Source organism: Scyliorhinus canicula, chromosome 5, assembly GCF_902713615.1.
Source record: "Scyliorhinus canicula chromosome 5, sScyCan1.1, whole genome shotgun sequence".
Classification (NCBI taxonomy): Eukaryota; Metazoa; Chordata; class Chondrichthyes; order Carcharhiniformes; family Scyliorhinidae; genus Scyliorhinus; species Scyliorhinus canicula.
The window spans coordinates 13,699,614-13,723,197 of NC_052150.1; the positions used below are offsets into that span (position 1 = coordinate 13,699,614).

The following is a 23,584-nucleotide window of genomic DNA, read 5'->3' on the forward strand; positions in this document are numbered from 1 at the left end:
AGAACAGAGAACTGTCATTAAATTTGCACAGGCACGTACAAGATAGTCAGTCGTATTAATAACTATGGTTTCTGGCCAGCCCACTTACTAAGACGCCTGTATTTCTGCTGGCGAGGATGTCGGATTCTTTATTCAATCCACACACATCACAGAGATTGTGTTACCATAGAAACCGAACCGATTTTGCACCGTCACCCTCGAGAATGAACCCCCTACTTTCCAGACACGTTTGCTTGAACGTGCTCAATAAGGGAACATAAATCTTTGCAACAAAATCAGAATTGTCTCACTTTTTGGAAATTTTAAATCCCCCAAGTTTTCAATACTCTTTGGGCGGAATTCTCTCCCCCCCCCCCCCCCCCCCCCCCACCCCACACACCGGGTGGGAGAATCTCCGGGGCGCCGCGTGAGTCCCGCCACGCCGCCCGGGCACCTGCACGCAATTCTCCCACCCCCCCAAACCAGCGCGGCGAGAATCACGACTGGCCGCTCGGAGAATTTGCAAAAGACGAGCGGCGATTCTCCGGCCCAGATGGGCCGAGCGGTCGCCCCAACACGACAGGTTCCCGCCGGCGCAGTCCACGCCTGGCTGCTGCCGGCGGGAACTGCGCGGGAATGCTGGGGGGCGTCCAGTGGGCAGGGGAGGGGGGTTCCTGCACCGGGGGGGGGGGGGGGGGGGGGAGGGCCTCCGATGGGGTTTGGGCCGCGATCGGGGCCCACCGATCGGCGGGCCGACCTCTCTAAAGGAGGACCTCCTTTCCTTGCCGTCCCGCAAGATCCATCCGCCATCTTCTTACGGGGCGGCCTCGGGGAGGACGGCAACCGCGCATGCGCGGGTGACTTCATTTACGCAATGCCGGCCGCGTCATTTATGCGCCGCCGCTTTTTACGCGGTGCCAAGGCCCAGCGCGCGTAATATACCCAACGCCGCTCCTAGCCCCCTGGGGGCGGGAGAATAGGGGGCTGGGAGCGGGCTCAGACTCCAGAGTGAAACACTCCGGTTTTCACTCCGGCATCGCGACTTTGTCTCCATTTCGGAGAATCGCGCCCTTTATCTTGGAAACTCATAAAGCCGTGCAAAAGCTTTGCTGTGTAAATTTTATTAAAACGCCCAGGTGACCTGCTGAACATGGCAAGTTAGCATCACTGCAATTTTGACAATTACAGTGGTCCTCATTAACACACTAGTCTGTGCTGCTGTTATAGCACTAAGGAAGCTTAGTGGTGTGTTATCATAATTAACAGCATTAGAAGGGTTAATGTAGTGTCGAGAGTAGCAACTAGAGGGAACTGCAGATATTACTGTATAAAGCAGTGGTGCTGAACCTTAGGGGAGGAGTGTGTGCAGCTAGCGAAGGTCATAAGAGCAGTTAGTAGGAGAAGGTTAGATTGTAGTTTATGCCAGTAGTGAGGTTAGCGGTAGATGAGTGTAGTTAGATGTTATTGATCAATTCTGTATTCTAAAGGACCAAATGTCGAAACCCAGTTTATAGCTTTGTTTAAGTAAAAGCTATACTGTGGTCTTTGTGGAACACTATCCTAAATAAGCAACAAAAAGAACACCACAAGTGGTTATCTAACTAATTTAATTGACAGTGACAGAGAATTACATTTTTTAAAAATACCTATAACCCTCATATGAAGAGACTGGGATTGGGTGGAGTCCAAAACAGCATATTCCTCTGCCTGTTGCTGTTTTACAATGTCCAGGTATTAGGATTATTATGGGCCAGGGTTTAGAGAACCCCAAAGTGTATCATGGAGTTCACCTGACCCATAACTTTAAATAGATTTTGGTGATGGGAGCACAAGGGCCCACTTTACAGGTGTGGTGCAACAGAGATCTAAAAGTATTTTTAAACAAAGACAATGTTTATTCTATGAATCCAGTTAACATTTGTAAATACACAGTAAACATCTTAACAACTATCAACACCAATAATCTCCACAGATACAATATTCTATAAGTAACCCTTAATCTTTCCTGGCAATATCCATAAGACAAATACCCTCTTCAACACAGACATCAGGTTTAAATTCTCTACTGAGGGCAGTTATCACTTTTAAAGTAGAAAGTGATTTGAAGACATTCCTTTCATGCAGAAAGAATTCAAAATTACACCTGCTTCTGCTGGATGCAGCTCCCAATCTGCAAAACGAAACTAAACACACCCTGTAGCTGACAGCCCAAAGCGAAAGTAAAACAGACAAACAGCACAGCTCCACCCACACTCTGACATCACTGCAGCTATTTGACAAACACCCATTTCTTAAAGGTACACCCACCACAGCTATTTGTTAAAGGTACTCTCACATGACAGGATTTCTTAAAGGTACTCTCAAATGACAGGATTCCCAAGTATAATTAACATATTTAAGTTGGGCTTCTAGAAAGCAATTTGGAGCCCAAATTCAGCTGCAAGGGTTGGCAGCTGTCAGTTCCATAAGGCAAGTTGCCCGTTCAGCATTTAATGCAAGAGTACTCCCTACCCCAGGTCCCTCAAGGAAGCCTTCTTCAGCTCTCTCCAGCCTTACCAAGGACCAGAGCGAAGATGAGCAGAAATGGATTTACACAAGAGGTTGTTGTAACCTGGAACACAAGGCTTGAAGAAGCAGTGGAAAAAGATTAAACAGTTACTCTAAAAAGGGAAATTAATATACATCTGGTGGGATATGAGGAGAGAGGAGAGGAGTGGGAGTAATTGGAGGGCTCTTTCAAAGAGCTAGCACAGACAGGATGGAGCGAGTAGCCTCCTTCTGTGCTGTGCAATTTTGTGGATGGGGTTTTAGGTGGAAGGTGGGTATGCTTTTTGAGAGCTCCGAGGTGGTTGGTGAACCCAGGGTGGGGTGTGTTTGAGTGCAAGGATCTGAAGACATGGCTGATCTTAACCAAGGCCAAAATTTGAATTCTCCATTAATGCAATTAGGTTACCTACAAGAGCACTAATTTAAATATTGCTGAATATATAAATTTTGTCAAAGCTTTTTGTCTTACACTTAACAGGACAATGTCAGGGGAAACAACTTTATACTGTATGAGAAGGGTTGGTGATTAGTTTGCAAGTGGACTCTGATTGGTAGAGGTGTTGCCATGGAGAATGCACCAGCTAGTGGTGACTAACGGCCTACATATTAGCCATACCAGCACAGAAAATCATATACAACATTAAGTATTTGTGATAGGCAGAATAGGCCTTTTTGGCTTGACAGAGGCATTCTGTTGGTGGTTAAGACCATTTGCATTACTACTACTACATGGTAGCAGCGTGAAACAGCCGGACCACCTGTTGTTCAGAGTTTTGAGACACCTTGCCCTTTTAGGACAATCTGGGCTCTTTCAGGGCCAAAAGTGACAGATTTAGGCCCGTTCATAAGTTGTGTGTGATTCACTGTATACAATTACCTGATCTGGGTAGCCATTATCCTGCAGGATATCTTTGATGCGCCCAATTTCAGCATCAAGTTAACAAGTGGCTCAGACCCCATTTACTTTTTTAAATTAAAAAATATTTAGTAGTACTATTATATTTAATACTATAAAAATAGTACCCAATTCATTTTTTTCCAATTAAGGGGCAATTTAGCATGGCCAATCCAACTCGCCTGCACATCTTTGGGTTGTGGGGGAGAAACCTATGCAAGCACGGGGAGAATGTGCAAACTCCGCACAGAGAGTGACCCGGGGCCAGGATCGAACCTGGGACCACGGCGGCATGAGGCAGAAGTGCTAACCCACTGCACCACCGTGCTGCCAGCCCCCATTTACAAGGTTGCCAATTAAGCCAACCTTACAGCTTGTGTAACTGTAAGAATCCCAACCCATGTACTGACCAGTGAGCATTGGAAATCTTACAGTTCCGCCTATGATTCTATGAAAGAAAGGTTAAAAAAAACAGAACAACTCAGATTGATATAGCCCCTTCCTAGGTGTTTCACAGGAGAGTTGGCTAACCACATAAGGAGATATTGGGACAGGTGGCCAAAAGCTTGGAAAAAGAGAACACGTTTAAGGATTATCTTAATAGAGGAGAGAGTGAGAGACATAGAAGTTTAGGGAGGGAATGCCAGAGCTTCAGGAATGCACAAAGGCCAGAATTGGAGCAGGGCAGAGATCTAAAGGTCACAGAGCTGGATGAAGCAACAGACGGCAAGATGCTAATAATAATATCATAATCTTTATTATTGACACAAATAGGCTTACATTAACACTGCAATGAAGTTACTGTGAAAATTCTCTAGTTGCCACACTCCGGCACCTGTTCGGGTACACTGAGGGAGTATTGAAAATGTCCAAATCACCTAACAAGCACGTCTTTCAGGACTTGTGGGAGGAAACCAGAGCAAATTGGCAATTATAAAGGCTGTGTTTGTTGTCAATTCCGCGCACCCACAGTTGTACCGTTTTATCTCACGAAATAGTGAGCAACAGGGCAGATAGGGAGTGGAGTAATGAAGCTTCTCAAACAGTTATTGAAGCTGTTTTAGCATAAATTGTGAAAGATATTTTCACCAACCACACAAGCTGTATAAAAATACCAGAAGACCCCCCTCTCCAAACCAGTGAAAGATAACTCCCATTGCGCCCAACAAATGTTCCCAAGCATCGTCAGCTCTGGCATCAAACTGACCTTCAGCACCTTCCCCACTCTCTAAGTCAACGCGTCCAGTTTCACTAATTTGATAATGCGTCAAACTATTGCAGTCACGAGTGGAGAGGTAGCTGACTGTTCTAATGCACAACAGCTGGTAATGCCATTTCTGTTGGCAAGAAAATCAAACTTCTTCTCTTAGGTGATTTTTGTAATGCTCTTGATCATCGCTCGTCAAATTATACTGTTGAAAATGTCACTACTCTGGAAGATCAGAATTCATATCAATTATACTTTTGAATTTCTTAGATACTCAGGGGTCTGTGATTTTTCTTCTGTAATGAACAAAAATAGCAAAATCTATAAAGTCAGGTTCTTAAGAGATGTGAATACAATCGTAGTTTTTGGACTCCCAATTGTTAGCCTGAATCACATTGCACCAGGACTGGTGAGCTGAAGGAGGAATCATGCTCCAACCCGACTCCACAGACGGGTTTTGTAACACTGTGTCTCCAGCCACTGACGTCATTGGGTTTCCGTGCACACGTGGATACGTGAGCATGTGCGGATGGGTATTGGTCACCACCTTGTGTTGGTGGGAGGCACAGTGCTGTAAATGAATATTAGTGGGCAAAATTGAGAAAAGAGGCTTTGCTGTTTGCAAGTTAGATTAAGAATGTGCTTCAATGTAATTCTACCCTGTTTCAAACTACCATCGAGAAGCTGGGGGGGGGGGGGGGCACACACAAGTAATTCAATCATAAGGAAGTTGGCGCTTCAGAAAGGGTCAAGTGGAGGCGAACGGTACCTACCTGGCCTGGTGGCAGACCATGCAGACCCAGGCCTTCTCCTTCTTGCTGTACGCACCACAATTCTTGCAAATGTTGAACTTGCAGTCGAGGCAAGGGCGCTTGGTGTTAATGAGGAAGGTGAAGGGGCTGCAGCAGCGGATGCAGCAGTTTTCGTTGAACTTCTCCTGCTTGGAAAGGATTGTGCGCTTGTTGCCTTCTTCGTTGAGTTTCTGCTTCAGTTCACTGAAAAACAGGAGTCGTCATTCCAACAATTAGCTTGGCCAACGCCACACAAATATCTTCCCGAAGGATCTCGCCAATATCAAAGTAGAAAATGTTCCAAACACTTAGCTGGTCAGGGAGCCTACGGGCAGAGTGGAAAGTTAAGGTTTAGATCGCGAGCCATTTCTGCGGCCTGCCTTTTATTTAGATTAATAGGTGTTACTTTGAATGAGCCTGTGTTTCTAAGGAGGTCTGTGTGTGTGGGAGGGGGGGGGGGGGGGGGGGGGGGGGGCGGCACAGTGGCACAATGGTTAGCACTGCTGTCTCATGGCGCCGAGGTCCCAGGGAAGATCCCAGCTCTGGGTCACTGTCCGTTTGCACATTCTCCCCGTATCTGCGTGGGTCTCACCCCCACAACCCTCACAACCTGCAGGGCAGGTGGATTGGCCACGCTAAATTGCCCCTTAATTAGAAAAAAAAAGAGTTAAGGCTAAAGGAACAAGGTGCATGGTAAATCATAGAATTACAGGGCAGGAGGCCATTCGGCCCACCGAGACTCCACCGGCCCCTAGAAAGAGCACCCCACTAAAGCCCACACCTCCACCCTATCCGCGTAACCCAGTGGCCTGACCTAAGGGCAATTTATCATGGCCAATCCACCTAACCTGCACATCTTTGGACTTTGGGAGGAAACCGGAGCACCCGGAGGAAATCCACGCAGACACACGGGGAGAACGTGCAGAATCCGCACAGACAGTGACCCAAGCTGGGAATCGAAACAGGTGTGAATTTTTTTGTCCTATTTTGGGAGGCGGGTTTAGCAGTGGGGCGGGAAATTCCGTGCGGTCCCAAAGGGCAATTTCCGCCGGTGGTATTTCTTGTGCCCGCCCCTCACCAATGTCATACACTTAAATGTCATTATTAGGCCTTTACACCTGGTAATTTCTCCCCTCTCCCCGTTAGGCTGACCATTCGATTCACAACACGTTGCCCACAGCACCTGGTGAGCAGAACTCAATGGAAGAATTCAGGTGAGTACTTAGCTCGGGGGTGAGGGGGGGGGGGGGGGGACGAGAGAAGAGGATCACGCCCGGCACTTCCCTTTGGCACTGCCCCCAGGTACTACAGGGCCTGGACAGTACCAGGGGGGGGGGGGGGCATGCTCCTTGGAGGGGGGGGGGTTATTGTGTGTGTGGGTGGGTGGGTGGGTGGGTATTCATCGATGGCAGCAGGTGGGGGGGTTGTCAATTTTAAATATTCTGCATCAGGAGAACATTGGAGCCCAAATATTGGCGGGTCATTCAGAGGTGGCAATGCGTCCAACCTGACCAAGGTACGGACTCCACAAAACATATATATGCACATTGTATATGATCTATAAGCAATAAAATGAATACATGGACATTTTATACACATCTACACACCACACACATGTGTGAATATATAAGTAAAGTCACCATAGTCCCAGGCGACCATAGACTGCTTTCTCCTTTGTGAGGGGGGAGAGCTGACTGGTGGTAATTTAACCCGAGGATCAACACACCTCATGAAGAATAAAGCCATGATATTCCACAGTTTAAAGTCAAAGGAACTTTGGCTGTACAGGAGTCAATTAAGGCAAACATTAAATACTCTCTTATGTACTCAGAATGACCCAGAATCAACGCATGTTAAACATGAATTCACAGGCAAATTGCAGTTGATTATGAAGTATAAATTACACATTAAATGGCAGACAAAAAACTTTAGACAGATCTTAGAAATTTGGCTTGGCAATCCACAGGGCATACGGGCCATTAAACTCGTCACAAAGTATTTTCTTCCTTCCTTGCTCTCCTCATGGAGTGTAGCTTGATCCCCAGCCAACAGCAGCGCACCACGGAAATGTCCCACAGGCACATTCATCACCACAAAGAGTGCAAGGCTGCAGAACCTCCTCAACTCAATTTCCTTCATCAGTCTCCATTTACCCTTAAGCTCCGCCTCGAGTGGGATTCTCTGTCCCGTCCCGTCCCAGCGCCCCCCGGCAGCGGGATTATCCGTCCTGCCAGCTGGCCAATGGGGTTTCCCATTGTGGGAATCCCCATGCTTGGGTGCGCTGCCAGCGCAACGGAGAATCCAGCCAGGGGAGAATCCAGCCAGGGGAGAATCCAGCACGCAAACTTTGAAAGTACAGATCCCACCGCTATATAATCTATATTGCAACGTATGCCGGACATTGTTAGGATGCAGTGTAGTAGACTGATGATATTGCGTTGATGGATCTGTTGAGGACCTTGTGGAAAAGAAAATATCGGAGAGAGGTAGCGGTTTTGGGAGTTGCAGTTCGGAGACGATGGCTACTTGTTCTGTGGTGGGCGAAGGAGGAGCATTCTTTGGAACAAAAACAGGAAGTGCTGGAAAAAGTCAGCAACATTTAACGTCTCAAGTGCAATAGCACTCTTCCTCAGAACCGTTCCCAAGGTGGAGACAACAAGCAATAGGTTTCTCTCTCCACAGACGCTGCCAGACCGGCTGAGCTTTTCCAGCACTTTCTGTTTTAATTTCAGCTTTCCAGCATCCGCAGTATTTTGCTTTTATTCTCTGAGCAGTGTTCTTCGGTTGTGTACGTTTGTTCGTTGTAATATGGTTTGTGCTACGGAGGGATGTGCAAGTGAGGTTAGGACTCATCACAAATTAGTGGGAATATGCAAGGTATATGGGTTTCAGGAGCGGGCTAGCATAGCTTAAATTTTTTTCTTGGGAATATATAATCACGCAATCAGCATTACAGTTTTAAAGTTGGTCGACCTTCCCTCAGCTAAACCAGCATCGAACAATGTTTTCCAGCAAAATTTTGTTGGCTCTCCTCTTGGTATTTTGTGAAGCATATCTTGTCCTTGTCCTTTAGTGGTGTTGAAGTGTAAATGGAGGAGGCCTGAACCAGGACTGGTTTCCAGAATTCTCACAGAGACCCACAAAGCATTGGCAATGAAATTAGTATCTTTGCTGCATTGTCGTTTCCTTAAATCCCCAATGCATCCTTCCTCTCATATCACCTCCACCCCATCCACCATCCCACCCCTTCTTCCTATGCCGCCCCCCCCAATCCTAGTGCCCCCCCCCATTACATCTCATGCCTTTCCACCGTTCCATACCTCCAACAAGCCAACACCCCCCCCCCCCCCCCCCCCCCCGTGCCTGCAGTGCCATTTTATGGGATTGCCACTGAAAACACACAATTCAGCTGGACTGTTTTCAATGACAAAAATATTTATTTATATATTTTTAAAATAAATTTAGAGTACCCAATTCATTTTTTCCAATTAAGGGGCAATTTTAGCGTGGCCAATCCACCTACCCTGCACATCTTTTGGGTTGGGGGGGCGAAACCCACGCAGACACGGGGAGAATGTGCAAACTCCACACGGACAGTGACCCAGAGCCGGGATCGAACCTGGGACCTCGGCGCCCTGTGGCTGCAGGGCTAACCCACTGCGCCACCGTGCTGCCCTCAATGACTAAAATACGCGGCAAAAATGAGATCAACGTGCCAGTTATGTTTCAGTTGTTTTCCTGTTTCCTGTCACTCAGAGGCAATGGCCCCGAATGTTTTATACATTGTGGCTTGTGCAGATTTATGAGCCGAGTCACAACTCGGTCCGAACACGCAGTCACTGATTGCAATCAGGTGGCAACGGATATGGATGTTTTCCTGGAAAGACTGCTGTGCTGAGCGGGGCAGCCGGGAAAGGATCTCGCCAAACATCCACCACGCAAAGATTTAAATCAAAGGATTAAACTTCTGGTGAGTTCTGAAGATTTGTGGGCTGCTTGTCAAAATGTTAAACCCATCACTAAAAGTGGCAAGCAGTCAAATTAATCAGGGAAGGTGTTGCTGCCCTTGTCCATATTCAAAGATAGATTTTAATATGATTTGTACCACTTCCTGCCAGTGGCAAAATGAACGACCTGGTTGGTTACAGCCATAGGTCAAAGGTCTGTATTGTCTTTGACTGGTGCTTGATCATAGGGTTATTGATCATCGGGATCCGAATTTCCATTGGTTGCTCCTGCTGCTCCACTGCGACTTGGACAAGAAACAAGTGCAAACTTTTACAGACATGACAGAACCAACTCACTTTTAGCCGTTTATGCTCACTCACTGGGAAATCCTAATACAGCCGTCCAAGGACAACTCCTCGTCGCTCTGCTCATTAAGTGGGTGACGTTTCACAGGATTCTTATCCTTTTTTTAAAAATGCGTTCATGGGATGTGGGCATCGCTGGCTGGGTCGGCATTTATTGCACATCCCTGAGGGAAGTTAAGAGTCAGCCACATTGCCGTGGATCTGGAGTCACATGTAGGCCAGACCAGGTAAGGGTGGCAGATTTCCTTCCCTGGAGGACATTAGTGAATCAGATGGGATTTTTCAATGACAATTGACAATGGGTTCATGGTCTTTTGATTGCAGTTTCTATTGAATTCAATTTTTGCTATCTGCCATGGTGGGATTCGAATCCGGGGCCTTGGGTCTCTGGATTACTAATCCAACGACAATACCACTACACCACTGCCTTCCCTTTGTTAATTTTAAAAAAAATTTTTTTATGGGATGTGGGCTTTGTTGCTAGGCCAGCATTTGTTGTCCATCTCTAATTGCCCTCGAGAAGGTGGTGGTGAGCTGCCTTCTTAAACCGCTGTAATCCATGTGGTGTAGGTACACCCACTGTGCTATTAGGGAGTGACATAGACATAGAATTTACAGTGCAGGAGGAGGCCATTCGGCCCATCGAGTCTGCACCGACCCTTGGAACGAGCACCCCACACCTCCACCCTATCCCCGTAACCCACCTAATCTTTTTGGACACTAAGGGCAATTTAGCATGGCTAATCCACCTAACCTGCACATCTTTGGACTGTGGGAGGAAACCGGAGCACCCGGAGGAAACCCACGCACACACGGGGAGAACGTGCAGACTCTGCACAGACAGTGACCCAAGCTAGGAATCGAACCTGGGATCCTGGAGCTGTGAAGCACTGTGCTAACCACTGTGCTACTACACCGCCCAAATGAGTGGATTGCAGGATTTTGATCCAGCAACAGTGAAGAAACGGCGATATAATTCGAAGTCAGGATAGTGAGTGAAATAGAGGGGAACGTCCAAGTGCTGGTGTCCCCATGTATCTGCTGCCCTAGATGGTAGTGGTTGTGGGTTTGAAGGTGCTGCCTAAGGAGTCTATGTGCATTCATGCATCTTGTAGATGGTACACACAGCTGCTACTGTTTGTCGGTGCTGAACGGAGTGAATGTTTGTGGAAGGGGTGCCAATCAAGCAGGCTGCTTCCTCCTGGATGGTGTCGAGCTTCTTGAGTGTTGTTGGAGCCGCACTCATCCAGCAAGCGAAGAGTATTCCCTCACACTCCTGACTTGTGCCTTGTAGATGGTGGACAGGCTTTGGGGAGTCAGGAGGTGAGTTACTTGCTGCAGGATTCCGAGCCTCTGACCTGTTCTTGTAGCAACAGTATTAATATGGCTAGTCTGATTCAGGTTCTGGTCAACTGTAACCACCAGGATGTTGATAGTGGGGGATTCAGTGATGGTAAGGGCAGATGGTTAGATCCTCTCTTATTGGAGATGGTCATTGCCTGGCACTTGTGTGGCATGAATGTAACTTCCCACTTGTCAGCCCAAATCTGGATATTATCCAGGTCCTTCTGCTTTTGCACGTGGACTGCTTCAGTCACTTAAGCAGAGGGAAACAGGAGTAAAATGCAATGGCCTACATTGGCTCTCTGTCCAGCCTCCATTTTAAAATTCTTCCACTGGTTTCCAAATCTCTCCATGACCTTGTCCCTTCCAGTCCGTGTGATCTCCTCCAGCCCCACTTCCTGTGAAGTCTCTGGAGATGTTTTAGTACATTAAAGGTACTCTGATGTTGCTCAACAATGTCGACTAACCCTGGAAAATAAATCCTGCTCTTCCTGTGACATTATCATAAGTGTGAAGAACTACAAGGGTTAATGTTATGCCCAAATCATCCACTAGCGGGAGCTAGTTGTAGAACTATACAAGGCATCGATGCTAAGCATTGTGGGTGAGAGGTTGAGGAGAAAGCTAGAGGACAGACTGAAGGAAAGATAGTGTGAGTGAGAGCAGATCATAGCTATTGTATTAGTGTAGAGATTAGTCGTAGATGAATGTAGATTGTATGTCTATTATCAACTGTTTGTTATATAGGAGCCAGTGTTGAATCCAATTAAGTAGCTTTTTCAATATAAAAGCTATTTGTGGTCTTTGTGAACACTACACCAACCATCCTAGAATTAGAAATATAAAGAACACCACACTGCCCACCCAATGGTATGTAAGTATGTGCTGGGAAGCAATGGCGAAGTGGTATTGTCACTGGACTAAAAACCAGAGACCCCGAATAATGGGTTCCAGGTTCAAATCCCACCACTGCAGATGGCAAAATTTGAATTCAATAAAATCTGGAATTAAAAAGTCTAATGATGTCCATGAACCCATTGATGATTTGTCGGAAAAACACTTCTGGTTCGCTTTAGGGAAGGAAATCTGCCATCCTTACCTGGTCTGGCCTACATGTGACTCCAGATCCTCAACAACATGGTTGACTCTTACTTGCCTCATAAAGGGCAATTAGAGATGGGCAGTAAATGCTGGTTGGTCCAGGCTGCATCGCCACTTCCCACAAGATGCACCTTATCTGACCTACAATTAGTGAGGATTCGGGTTCTCTCCTGGAGCTGCCCCAAGTTGGCTAATCTCACCTGGGGGAGCGGTCAGAATGTGATCGCTGACCTCAGCATCACTTATATTGAACACACCCCCAAGCTGCCTGTTCCTAACCACTGTGTATCAGTGATTCTGCTGTCAAATGTATCATGATCATGACAGGAAGAGCAACCGCCTGGTGAAGGCACTAGAAGGTCGGCAGAGCCTATGCAACCATGCCAGCATCTACCCATGTCTACAGAAGCATCAGAGAAAGGCCCTGCTCACTCGGTGAGTAGTTGAGCTCCAATGCCCAAACATCACAGACCCAACCTTGTCTGTGCTGAATACGTTATCTTTAGGTGAGACACAGGTTGCCTTCGGTGCACATGGGATTTGGGAGAGGGCAATCAGTGAGTGTGAGTGTGTGTGTGTCCTTTCAGTTGAATGGGCTACTGAAATTCAAACCAAAACACCCTCCCCCATTGATGAGGATGCATCGCTAATGGTGCAGGAGCGCCACACGCCATGAAGATGCCATCCTGATTTGTGGCTAAACTTCCAGCTTTGGAGCTACAAGGGTCTAGCTGAGAGGTGGAATGTGCGGCGTTAAGCTTCCAAGGTCTCTGGTGCCAGCCTCCATGATGCATGTGAAGTTGAAATCCTGCGTGTCTTTGGGTTTTTTTTTCAGCAAAACAATGAGCCTTCTCATTTGGCCGATGTGAGACTAGACCTCGACAACTTGCGCAGCCCCTAGTTGACAAACCAAAAATCAGTGGTCTTCCACCATATTGGCACTTGCGTCTAACGGATGTCACTCACATAGGGTATTCAAATGACATCTTCTTTCCAAATGCCAACCACGTATGGGAGAGCACGTTCTGCATGGTCAGCTCCTTTTATTGGGCAATGGGGAGATAATGTGAAGAGTCGAGGTCAATAGGTGAACTGGTCCTGCAGCATTTTGCCACATTGCCTCATGCCAGAATCGACCAAAGGGTCCAAGTGGCTCAGCTTTCAACTTCAAAGCTCACTCATGGCAGTGGCTCTTTGGGCACGGTACGGAGGATGGCTTGCACCCACGGAACTGAAACTTAGGAAGGAGCTGGTATATTTAGGACAGGAGGAGAAAGTGCTAGAAACAACAAAGCACGGGGGGGGGGATTGGAGGAAACCGAAGCAAAGGCAGACATTAATAAGGTATGTTAATGATAACATTACTTGGCTCATAAACCCGAGAACAAGTGCTTGAATCAGTCATTTGGTGGTACAGAACTGAAATGCTGTGGAAGCTGATTGTCTTGGCGTTCATCAGGACAGATGCAAGAATGCCAAATTTCCAAGGGAACAACAATTTACACTGGAGATATTCACATGCAGGAATCTGTCCTCTGCAGGCAAAAGGAATATACAGCGGACAATGGCTCCCTGCTGCATGTGACGTCTCAATTAAACAGGCCCGCCTTGTCAACCTAAGCACAAGCCTTTACACAAGCAGCTGTTCCCTTTCTTGCATCTGTCCTGATGGGTTCAAGATGAAAAGCTTCATCAGCGGTCAATGTTTTTCTCAGAATTTGATTTGATTTTGTTTTGTTTTCTAAAAAGCAGGAAATAAGATGGTATCAATTTAAAAAGTGCCCAATAAGCCGTTGGATTGTCATTAAAAACACAACTGGTTCATTACTGTTCTTTTGGGAAGGAAACCAGCCTGGCCGACACATGATTCCCGTCCCACACCAACATAGTTGACTCTTACTTTCCCTCAAATATGGCTCGACATGACATGCGTTCCAGCCATGCGTTCTCAGAGAAACTTGTGACGGACAACAAATGGCGGACTTTCCAGCAACATTCACATCCTAACAATATGAAAATGAAAAATGAAAATGAAATGAAAATCGCTTATTGTCACGAGTAGGCTTCAATGAAGTTACTGTGAAAAGCCCCTAGTCGCCACATTCCGGCGCCTGTTCGGGGAGGCTGGTACGGGAATCGAACCGTGCTGCTGGCCTGCTTGGTCTGCTTTAAAAGCTAGCGATTTAGCCTGGTGAGCTAAACCAGCCCCAATGAAGAGAATTGTAAAAGAATGTGACAAAACTGGAAGATTCATGAACAAAATCGACAAAGCTTTTGTTAAGATTTTTCAGTGATGAGTCGGGGGGATCAAATGCTCGAGCTTTCAGATTTTAACTCTTTGCCATACAACACACGTCTGATGTTAATAACAAGAGTTGTTAGTTCTGCTCCATTTTTGAAGGTCAGAGTTCATGCTGACAATGCCCAGCAGGTGTCATTGTCAGCGCTGCTGTGCATTTTAACCTGCTGGCAGCGTTAAAAGGAATACTCCTTTTGCGATTTGTACCTGTTCCAGGTGGTAATTGCTGCTGCATTTTTTTCCATAGACTCTCGACAGCGCAGAAGGAGGCCATTCGGCCCATCGAGTCTGCACCGACCCTTGGAAAGAATACTCCACCCAGGCCCGCGTCCTGAACCTATCCCCGTAACCTCACCTCACCCGTTGGACACTAATGGGAAGTTTAGCATGGCCAATCCACCTAACCTGCACATTTCTGGACTATGGTAGGAAACTGGTTTAGGGGCTGGTTTAGCTCACTGGGCTAAATCGCTGGCTTTTAAAGCAGACCAAGCAGGCCAGCAGCACGGTTCGATTCCCGTACCAGCCTCCCCGAACAGGCGCCGGAATGTGGCGACTAGGGGCTTTTCACAGTAACTTCATTGAAGCCTACTCGTGACAATAAGCCATTTTCATTTTCATTTTTCATTTTAACTGGAGCACCCGGAAGAAACCCACACAGACGCGGGCAGAAACTCCACACAGTCACCCGAGGCCGGAACTGAACCCGGGTCCCTGGCGCTGTGAGGCAGCAGTGCCACCCAGACTTTTTTTTTAATTTGTCCGTGGGATGTGGCCGTTTCTGGCTGGGCCAGCATTTATTGCCCTATCCCCAATTGCCCTTGAACCTGGTCACTTGCGGGGTCATTTCAGAGGGCAGTTAAGAGTCAACCATATTGCTGTGGATCTACAGTCATATATAGGTCAGATGAGGGTGGCAGATTTTCCTTCCTGAGAACCAGATGGGATTCACGGTCATCATTAGCAGCATGGTAGCATGGTGGTTAGCATAAATGCTTCACAGCTCCAGGGTCCCAGGTTCGGTTCCCGGCTGGGTCACTGTCTGTGCGGAGTCTGCACGTCCTCCCCGTGTGTGCGTGGGTTTCCTCCGGGTGCTCCGGTTTCCTCCCACGGTCCGGGGATGTGCGGGTTGGGTGGATTGGCCGTGCTAAATTGCCCGTAGTGTCCTAAAAAGTAAGGTGTGGGGGGGGGGGGGGGTTGTTGGGTTGCTGGTATGGGGTGGATACGTGGGTTTGAGTGGGGTGATCATTGCTCGGCACAACATCGAGGGCCGAAGGGCCTGTTCTGTGCTGTGCTGTACTGTTCTATGTTCTATGTTCTATGTTCTAACTCCAGATGTATGCTGAATTCGCATTTCGCCATCTGCCGTGGTGAGATTTGGACCCTGGGGTCCCCAGTGTATTATCCTGGGTCTCTGGATTATTAGTCCATGGGCAGCACGGCAGCACAAGTGGCTAGCACTGTGGCTTCACAGCGCCAGGGTCCCAGGTTCGATTCCCCGCTGGGTCACTGTGCGGAGTCTGCAAGTTCTCCCCGTGTCTGCGTGGGTTTCCTCCGGGTGCTCCGGTTTCCTCCCACAGTCCAAAGACGTGCAGGTTAGGTGGACTGACAATGGTAAATTGCCATTAGTGACTAAAAAAGGTTAGGAGGAGTTATTGGGTTACAGGGATGAGGTGGAAGTGAGGGCTTAAGTGGGTCGGTGTAGACTTGATGGGCCAAATGGCCTCCTTCTGCACTGTATGTTGTGTGTCTATGTCTATGTCCAGTGACAATACCACTGTGTCAGAACCTAGCGCCAGCAATCCCTGTTCCTGGAATGCAACTACCTAATGTCAACCCGGAAGGCCCACTAAATGCCAGGACATGGCATTTATCACAAAGGTCGTAAAAATGACCAAAGCTGAGACTGAAAGAGGCGGAGTGGCAGGCTGACTGGGAGTTAGGATTTTGTGGTCGCTGGTGAACTTGCCCAATATGATTCTGCAACAAGAACTAGGGTTTGAAAGAAGGGGGGGGTGATTCCCTCCCGGTGTGGGGGTGTCAGCAAGAATCAGCAGCACCTGTAACCCGGGCGCAAACAGCAAGTCACAGTGACTGGAAGCTAGACTGGAGTATTGGGAGCTGTTTTGGACACCGTATCTAAGGAAGGATGTGCTGGTCATGGAAAGGATCCAGAGGAGGTTCACAAGAATGATCCCTGGAATGAAGAGCTTGTCGTATGAGGAACAGTTGAGGACTCTGGGTCGGTACTCGTTGGAGTTTAGAAGGATGAGGGAGGGGATCTAATTGAAACTGACAAGATACTGCGAGGCCTGGATAGAGTGGACGTGGAGAGAATGTTTCCACTTGTAGGAAAAACTAGAACCAGAGGACACCATCTCAGACATCCTTAAAACAGAGATGAGGAGGAATCTCTTCAGCCAGAGGCTGGTGAATCTGTGGAACTCTTTGCCGCAGAAGGCTGTGGAGGTCAAATCATGAGTGTCTTTAAGATAGAAATAGATAGGTTCTTGATTAATAAGGGGATCAGGAGTTATGGGGATTAGAAGAATATCAGCCATGATTGATCGGCGGAGCAGACTCGATGGGCCGAGTGACCTAATTCTGCTCCTATGTCTTATGGTCCTACGATCTAAAAAAATCTTTCTTAACGAGGCTGCTGCACCTGTCATATTGAAAAATCATTGGATGAAATTTGATTTATTTGATGGGAATCATTTTAAATTAAAAATATGAACTTTTTTTTAAAAAATGCAATAAATTTCAGAATCGTCTTAATAAATCACAGATCTATATATATTTCAAACAAGTCAGGTAAAAAGCAAAAAAATAATTTCATTTGGATTGAAAAATTTAAATGCTTGAATCTATCTGACCTTTCAATAAGATTTATCAGAGCAGACATTAATATAGTAGGTTATCATCAAGAATAATCGGACTTGTTTAAAGCAACTTCAAACAAGGACAAGGCTAAAATCTTGTTTAAAAGGTGATTTACATGTTGAAAAGTCTGATATGCCTTGATTAAGACGTCACTTATGTTAAAAAAAACTGAAAAGGGTTTGGCAAATCTTGCCAAAAAAAAAAAAAATTCAACAAGTCAAATCAATGTCCAAAATAAATTATGTGAATCCCTTTTAATATTTTAAAAACGTCCTTTCATATGCCAACCTCCTTATCAGGTATCTGTGTTTGAGAGTTGCTGGGAAATAACAGCTTTAATTGTTTGTCTGTAATTAGCTGGTTGTCGCTTAACAATTCGTCCAAATTCTCGCTATTTTCCCACCTTCTTATAATGTTCTTGTTGGATGGCCTAATTTATATTACAAGAGCACTTGTAGCTAAAGCTATGAATGATTTATTAACATTAACTGTGGGTCAACTATAATCAAATCAACAGGTGAATAACAGTATGATCATGCACAGGCAACCTCTCTCCCAGCTCTCCAGTCATTCTCAGGTCACCTGACTCTAACATTCACTTACATACTAATGAGACCCCTAGTGGTCAGTCGGTGAATTACAACACAACCATGGTATCACTATACTTCTGTTTGAATCCGCAGTAAGGTGAGGCCTCAAGAGTGTAGATTGGCCCAACTTCCCAAACTACCCACTACAGCTCATGTGTCACCGTTAACAGCATCACAAAATCCAGCTATCAATTCACTCTGCCAGAAAGGGAGCTCAAAGAAAAATGAACAGTAAATTATAGTTGCGAAGTCAGCAACTTCTAAGTTGGAGGTTTTGACACTGAAAGGATGCAGCAGCTCAAGAAACCCCCTTCTGAAGAGCAAGCGGGGATAGCTAATCCCAGCAATACTCACATCCCATGGACAAGTCAAAGGAAAGACCCCATTTAGTTTGACCACATCGCACCAGGCCACAGGGAAAACATTCAAGCCCTGAAATAGTCCAAAGGAGGTTGATTTTGAGCCTCAAGGAACTCCCCCCCCCCCTTCCTCTAGAATAGAAGCTCTAAAAGCATGGACCTGTAAGCATGGTCCTGTATGGAAATATGGCCAGACCCAAGGAAGTGAGGACAGAAATATGCAGGCAGTCTGAAGAGTGAATCAGAAGCCCCTTCTCATTGTGCAAAGCCTTTTGTTAAGGACCACAGGAGCAGAATGGTTACTAATGTACATGAATGCCCATCAGATACAGAACAACAGAGATGGGGAACATGCAAGAATGCATCAAACACACATAGACCACATACACAGAGTAAGATATACTGCTGAAAATCCCTTTCATTTATTGTTAAATTCCTCATTATGTTGATCACATATTAGCCTACTAGTTATTTACAAGCTGTTCTACTAGTTGGGCAGTGGAGCAATAAAGTGAGGAACAGAACACGAGAGGGCAAAAGAACTGTCTACTCAAGAACACAAAACACAAGTAGACAGAAACGCAGTTGATGTTGTATATATTTAGATTTGACTTGCCTCAGACTATGCAGAAGTGACACTGTTTTAGTGAGTAGGCACTTTTTTAACGCAGTCCTATACAATGTTTTTAAAATGTCTACACCATGGTTCAGCTCTTAGCTTCGGTTTGTATTCACCCAACTCCACACCCAAGCTCAGGCAATCAGACACAGTGAGCATAAATCAGCTACCAGGCTCACATAACCCGACACAGAACAATAGAATGCGGCAGTTGGGAAAAGTGAGCCCGGGCGCCTGGTTGGAGCAGAACGTCGACGCCAGGATGAAGTAAGACAATTGTTTATTGTCTGGCCACAGAGAGAGAGAGAGAGAGAGAGAGAGCGTGTGAGAGAGAGAGAGAAAGAGAGTGAGAGAGAGACAGTGAGAGTTAGAGCGAGAGAGTGTGAGAGTGAGAGTGAGAGAGAGAGAGAGTGAGAGTGTGAGAAAGAGAGTGAGAGTGTGAGAGAGAGAGTGTGAGAGTGAGAGTGAGAGACTGTGAGAGTGAGTGTGAGTGAGAGAGTGAGAGTTAGAGCGAGAATGAGAGAGTGAGAGTGAGAGAGAGAGTGTGAGAGTGAGAGTGAGAGACTGTGAGAGTGAGTGAGAGTGTGAGACTGAGAGTGAGAGAGTCAGTGTGAGAGTGAGCGTGCGAGAGGGGGGGGGGGGGGGTCGGGTCTGGGACATTCCTGGACGAAGACTGATAATTGGGAGTAGATAAAGCTTTGGAAATAAGGGCATGAGTGCCATTGACTCTGGGATGGATAAAGGAATTGGGCACATTCCTCCCCAGAGGAGGAGGAAAACAGAGAGATTAATGGGAACAAACACAGGCGTAAAGACAATGCTGGGGTTGAGGCTGGGTCAGAAGCTGGGAAAAGTGCCAGGGTCATTTCTGTAAAACATGTACACTTGCACACTAGATTATATTTTCCAAGCTCATTTCTTTGCTATTTTCCATGGTGTCAGACAGAGGTCAGATATGTACACTTTATTCTGCTTTCTCACAGATACCTTCAAGCAATCTCCAGCAGTGCTTAATAATGGTGCCCCTGGGTTTTCAAGCATTTCCATCATATCCAGGAACGGAGTTTACAAACAACAATCCTTACACACACTGAATGCCCACTCTTGTTGGCAATCATTTAAAAAAAGAATCATATTATCTTTCAATCCGCTCCAACCATAAGGTTGATGGTAGCCATTAGAAGCAGCAATAACCTGTACTTTAGGAGCTGCAATGCTCGCTCTCGCTCTCGCTCTCGCTCTCGCTCTCGCTCTCGCTCTCACTCTCGCTCGCACTCTCGCTCGCACTCTCACTCGCACTCTCACTCGCACTCTCACTCGCACTCTCACTCGCACTCTAACTCGCACTCTAACTCGCACTCTAACTCGCACTCTAACTCGCACTCTAACTCGCACTCTAACTCGCACTCTAACTCGCACTCTAACTCGCACTCTAACTCGCACTCTAACTCGCACTCTAACTCGCACTCTAACTCGCACTCTAACTCGCACTCTAACTCGCACTCTAACTCGCACTCTAACTCGCACTCTAACTCGCACTCTAACTCGCACTCTAACTCTCACTCTCACTCTCACTCTCACTCTCACTCTCTCTCACTCTCTCTCACACTCTCTCACACTCTCTCACACTCTCTCACACTCTCTCACACTCTCTCACACTCTCTCACACTCTCACTCTCTCACACTCTCACTCTCACTCTCACACTCTCTGACTCTCTCACTGTCGCTCACTCTCTCTCTCTCTCACACACTCTCTCTCGCTCTCTGTGGCCAGACAATAAACAAGGAGACTGTGCTACACACAGAGTGGTGACCCAGCTGAACGCTCGATCCAGTGCAACCAGCTAGGTGGCAGATTGTCGGGAAACTACAGGAGCTGCTCCACCTCCGCCAGTGTTACTCAAACAGAAAATCCCACTTAAACAAGTGCCGGGCCGGAGGGGACCATTTTCTCTAATGGGGAAGATCGCTGTGACACATATCGATCACCGAAAAGGCAACTGTAACCCAATTCTGGTCATCATTCTAAGTTACACAATTTCTTACACGTTTAGGTCACAGATAGTGGGGCAGAATCTCCACTCCGGGTGAAAATGGGAGATTGGACACAGAAGCTGGTGGACGTTGCACTGGTTAGGCCATGGGTGGAATTGTCTGCTAATGACCGGCGGCAACTTTGGTGGCAGGATAGCATTTAATCAGGCAGAACTCCGGTGAGTGGGAAGCCCTACCTTCCCAACTCCACCCCTTATTAATTCCACAGTGGGAAAGTCCTTGATGGCCTTCTCATCCCACTGTCAATCGAGGCCCTGAAGTGGCCAATTAATGGAATATAGGCCTTACGAGTAGGAGTAGGCCATTCAGCCCTTTGATCCTATTCCAACATTCAGTAAGACCAGGCTGTGGTCTGAACTCCACTTTCTCGTCTGCCCTCCGCGCCCCCTATAGCTGCAGTAACACCTCCCTCCTTTTATATTCCATTCCGCTTGTAGTAAACAGCAACGTTCCATTTGCCTTGCTGATCACTGCGGACAAACAATTTGTGATTCTTGTACCAGGTCCCGCTCTACCTCAAGAGCTCGGCAATCTCTCCTTCTTCAAATACTATACTGCTTTTCTATTCTTCCTGTCATTTGGTCCTTTCACTCAAGTCATTGATGTTGATTGTAAAAAGTTGAGACCACAGCATTGCTTCCTTGGCACTCCGCTGGCTGCAACTTGTCAACCTGAAAATGACCCATTTATCCCTATTCGCTGCTTCCCGTGAGCTACCCAATCCTTTATCCTTGCTAATATTCCCCCCCCCCCCCCCCCCCCCCCCCAATACCGTGTGCTCTTACCTTGTGCAGTAACATTTGATGTGACTGTTATCAAATAACTTTTGTAAATCTAAACAAACATCCACAGGTTCCCCTTTATCTACCTCACTTGTTATTTCTTCAAAAAACTCTAATAACTTAGTTAAGCACAATTTCCCTTTCATAAAACATTGTTGGCTCTGCCTGATCCAATTACAATTTAAGTACACTGCTATAGCCTCCTTAATAATGGATTCTTGCAATCTCTACAATAGAGATGTTAGGCGAACTAGCCTATAGTTTCCTGCTTTGTTTCTCTCTTTTCTAGAATAAAGTGTCACCTGTGTTATTTTGTAATCTGCTGTAACCCTTTCAGAATCTAAGGAATTTTTTAAAATATAAATTTAGAGAATCCAATTAATTTTTTCCAATTAAGGGGCAATTTAGTGTGACCAATCCACCTACCCTGCACATCTTTGGGTTGTGGGGGCGAAACCCATGCAAACACGGGGAGAATGTGCAAACTCCACACGGACAGTGACCCAGGGCCGGGATCGAATCTGGGACCTCGGCGCCATGAGGCAGCCGCCATGCTGCCCAGAATCGAAGGAATTTTGGAAGATTATAACTAATGCACCTGCTATCTCAGCAGCCATTTCTTTTCACACCCCAAGATGCAGGCCATCTGGTCCAGAGAACCTGTCGGCCTTTAGGTCTAATCGTTTTTCCAGCACCTTTTCCCTGGTGATGGTGATAGTTTGAAGTTCTTCCCCTCCCTTTCACTTGATTTTCAAATATCTTTGGAAACTTTTCTACACTGATGAAAAGACATAGAATACCTGTTCAATGGCTGCACCGATCAATTCCCCATACTCAATCTCTAGACACCATCACTAGGTTTAGTTATTATTTCCCTGTTTAAACACTTGTAAAACTTTTCCTATCTGTTTTTGTATCATTAGCTAGCCTTCCCTCCTACCTTCTCCCTCTTACTTTGCCGGTTCTTAAAAATCTGACCAATCTTCTGACCTGCCACTGATCTTTGCAGATTTGTACAGAGTTTCTTTCAGCCTGATTTAGCCACGGATGCTACATCCTTCTCAGAGTCATTCTTACTGAGATAAATAGCTTAGCAAACCTCTCAGGTATGGATGGCTCATTACCAACTGCTCAAGGGCAATTAGCGATGGACAATAAATGCTGCCCAGCCTCTGGCAGTAAGTGTTTAAAGCTTATTGTCAGGGATTAACTGAAATTTTCCAATTGGTCCCTGGGCCCAGTGGGGTGTTGGCGACTAGGCCAGCAGCCTGGAGGCAGTCACCAGGCGACGGATTGGCGTTGGGGTGGGGATGCTGGCTATGCTCCAAGTTCTGAAACTTTCCTCAGTAAGTCCTTCACCAGCAGCCATGCCCAAATTTCATTGAAAAGTTTTAAAGTTACAAAGTTTCCCAGAGGGTTGCTCAAGGTGGAGGCGGCCTCTCGCTCTCTCCTTCCCCGACGTTGGCAGGCTGCAATTTCTTCCAGGCTGAAAGGCCCCCTATTGCCCCCATGCCCCTCCCCCCGTGAGGCCGCCCACTCTTCTGGATTGGTCCATGAACCCAACGGTTGTCCAATACAGGGAAAGATCACTGTCTTGTGACTTCTCCCGAAGCAACGTAGAGTTGGGACCCCAAAAGGCAAAACCGTATCCTTGATGAGGCATGCCATCCAAGTGGCCAGGTCCACGGTTTTGATGGACACTCATTGAAACTGAAATGGCAATTTTACGATGGTCCCAGTGGCGCATGTCTGCCCATTAGAATTTATACATTCAAGCTATTGCTATGCAAACCTTATCTGGAAATTTCAAGGGTTGGGGG

General features: G+C 46.6%; 1 protein-coding gene across 1 annotated transcript in view; it reads right to left on the reverse strand.

Annotated features, from left to right (window-relative positions):
• LOC119965580 (myosin VIIA and Rab interacting protein) overlaps positions 1–23,584 on the reverse strand; it is a 415,287-nt gene that overhangs the window by 235,559 nt on the left and 156,144 nt on the right. The window contains 1 exon segment of the mRNA XM_038796372.1: positions 5,402–5,623. Coding sequence (XP_038652300.1) covers positions 5,402–5,623 — 222 coding nt within the window.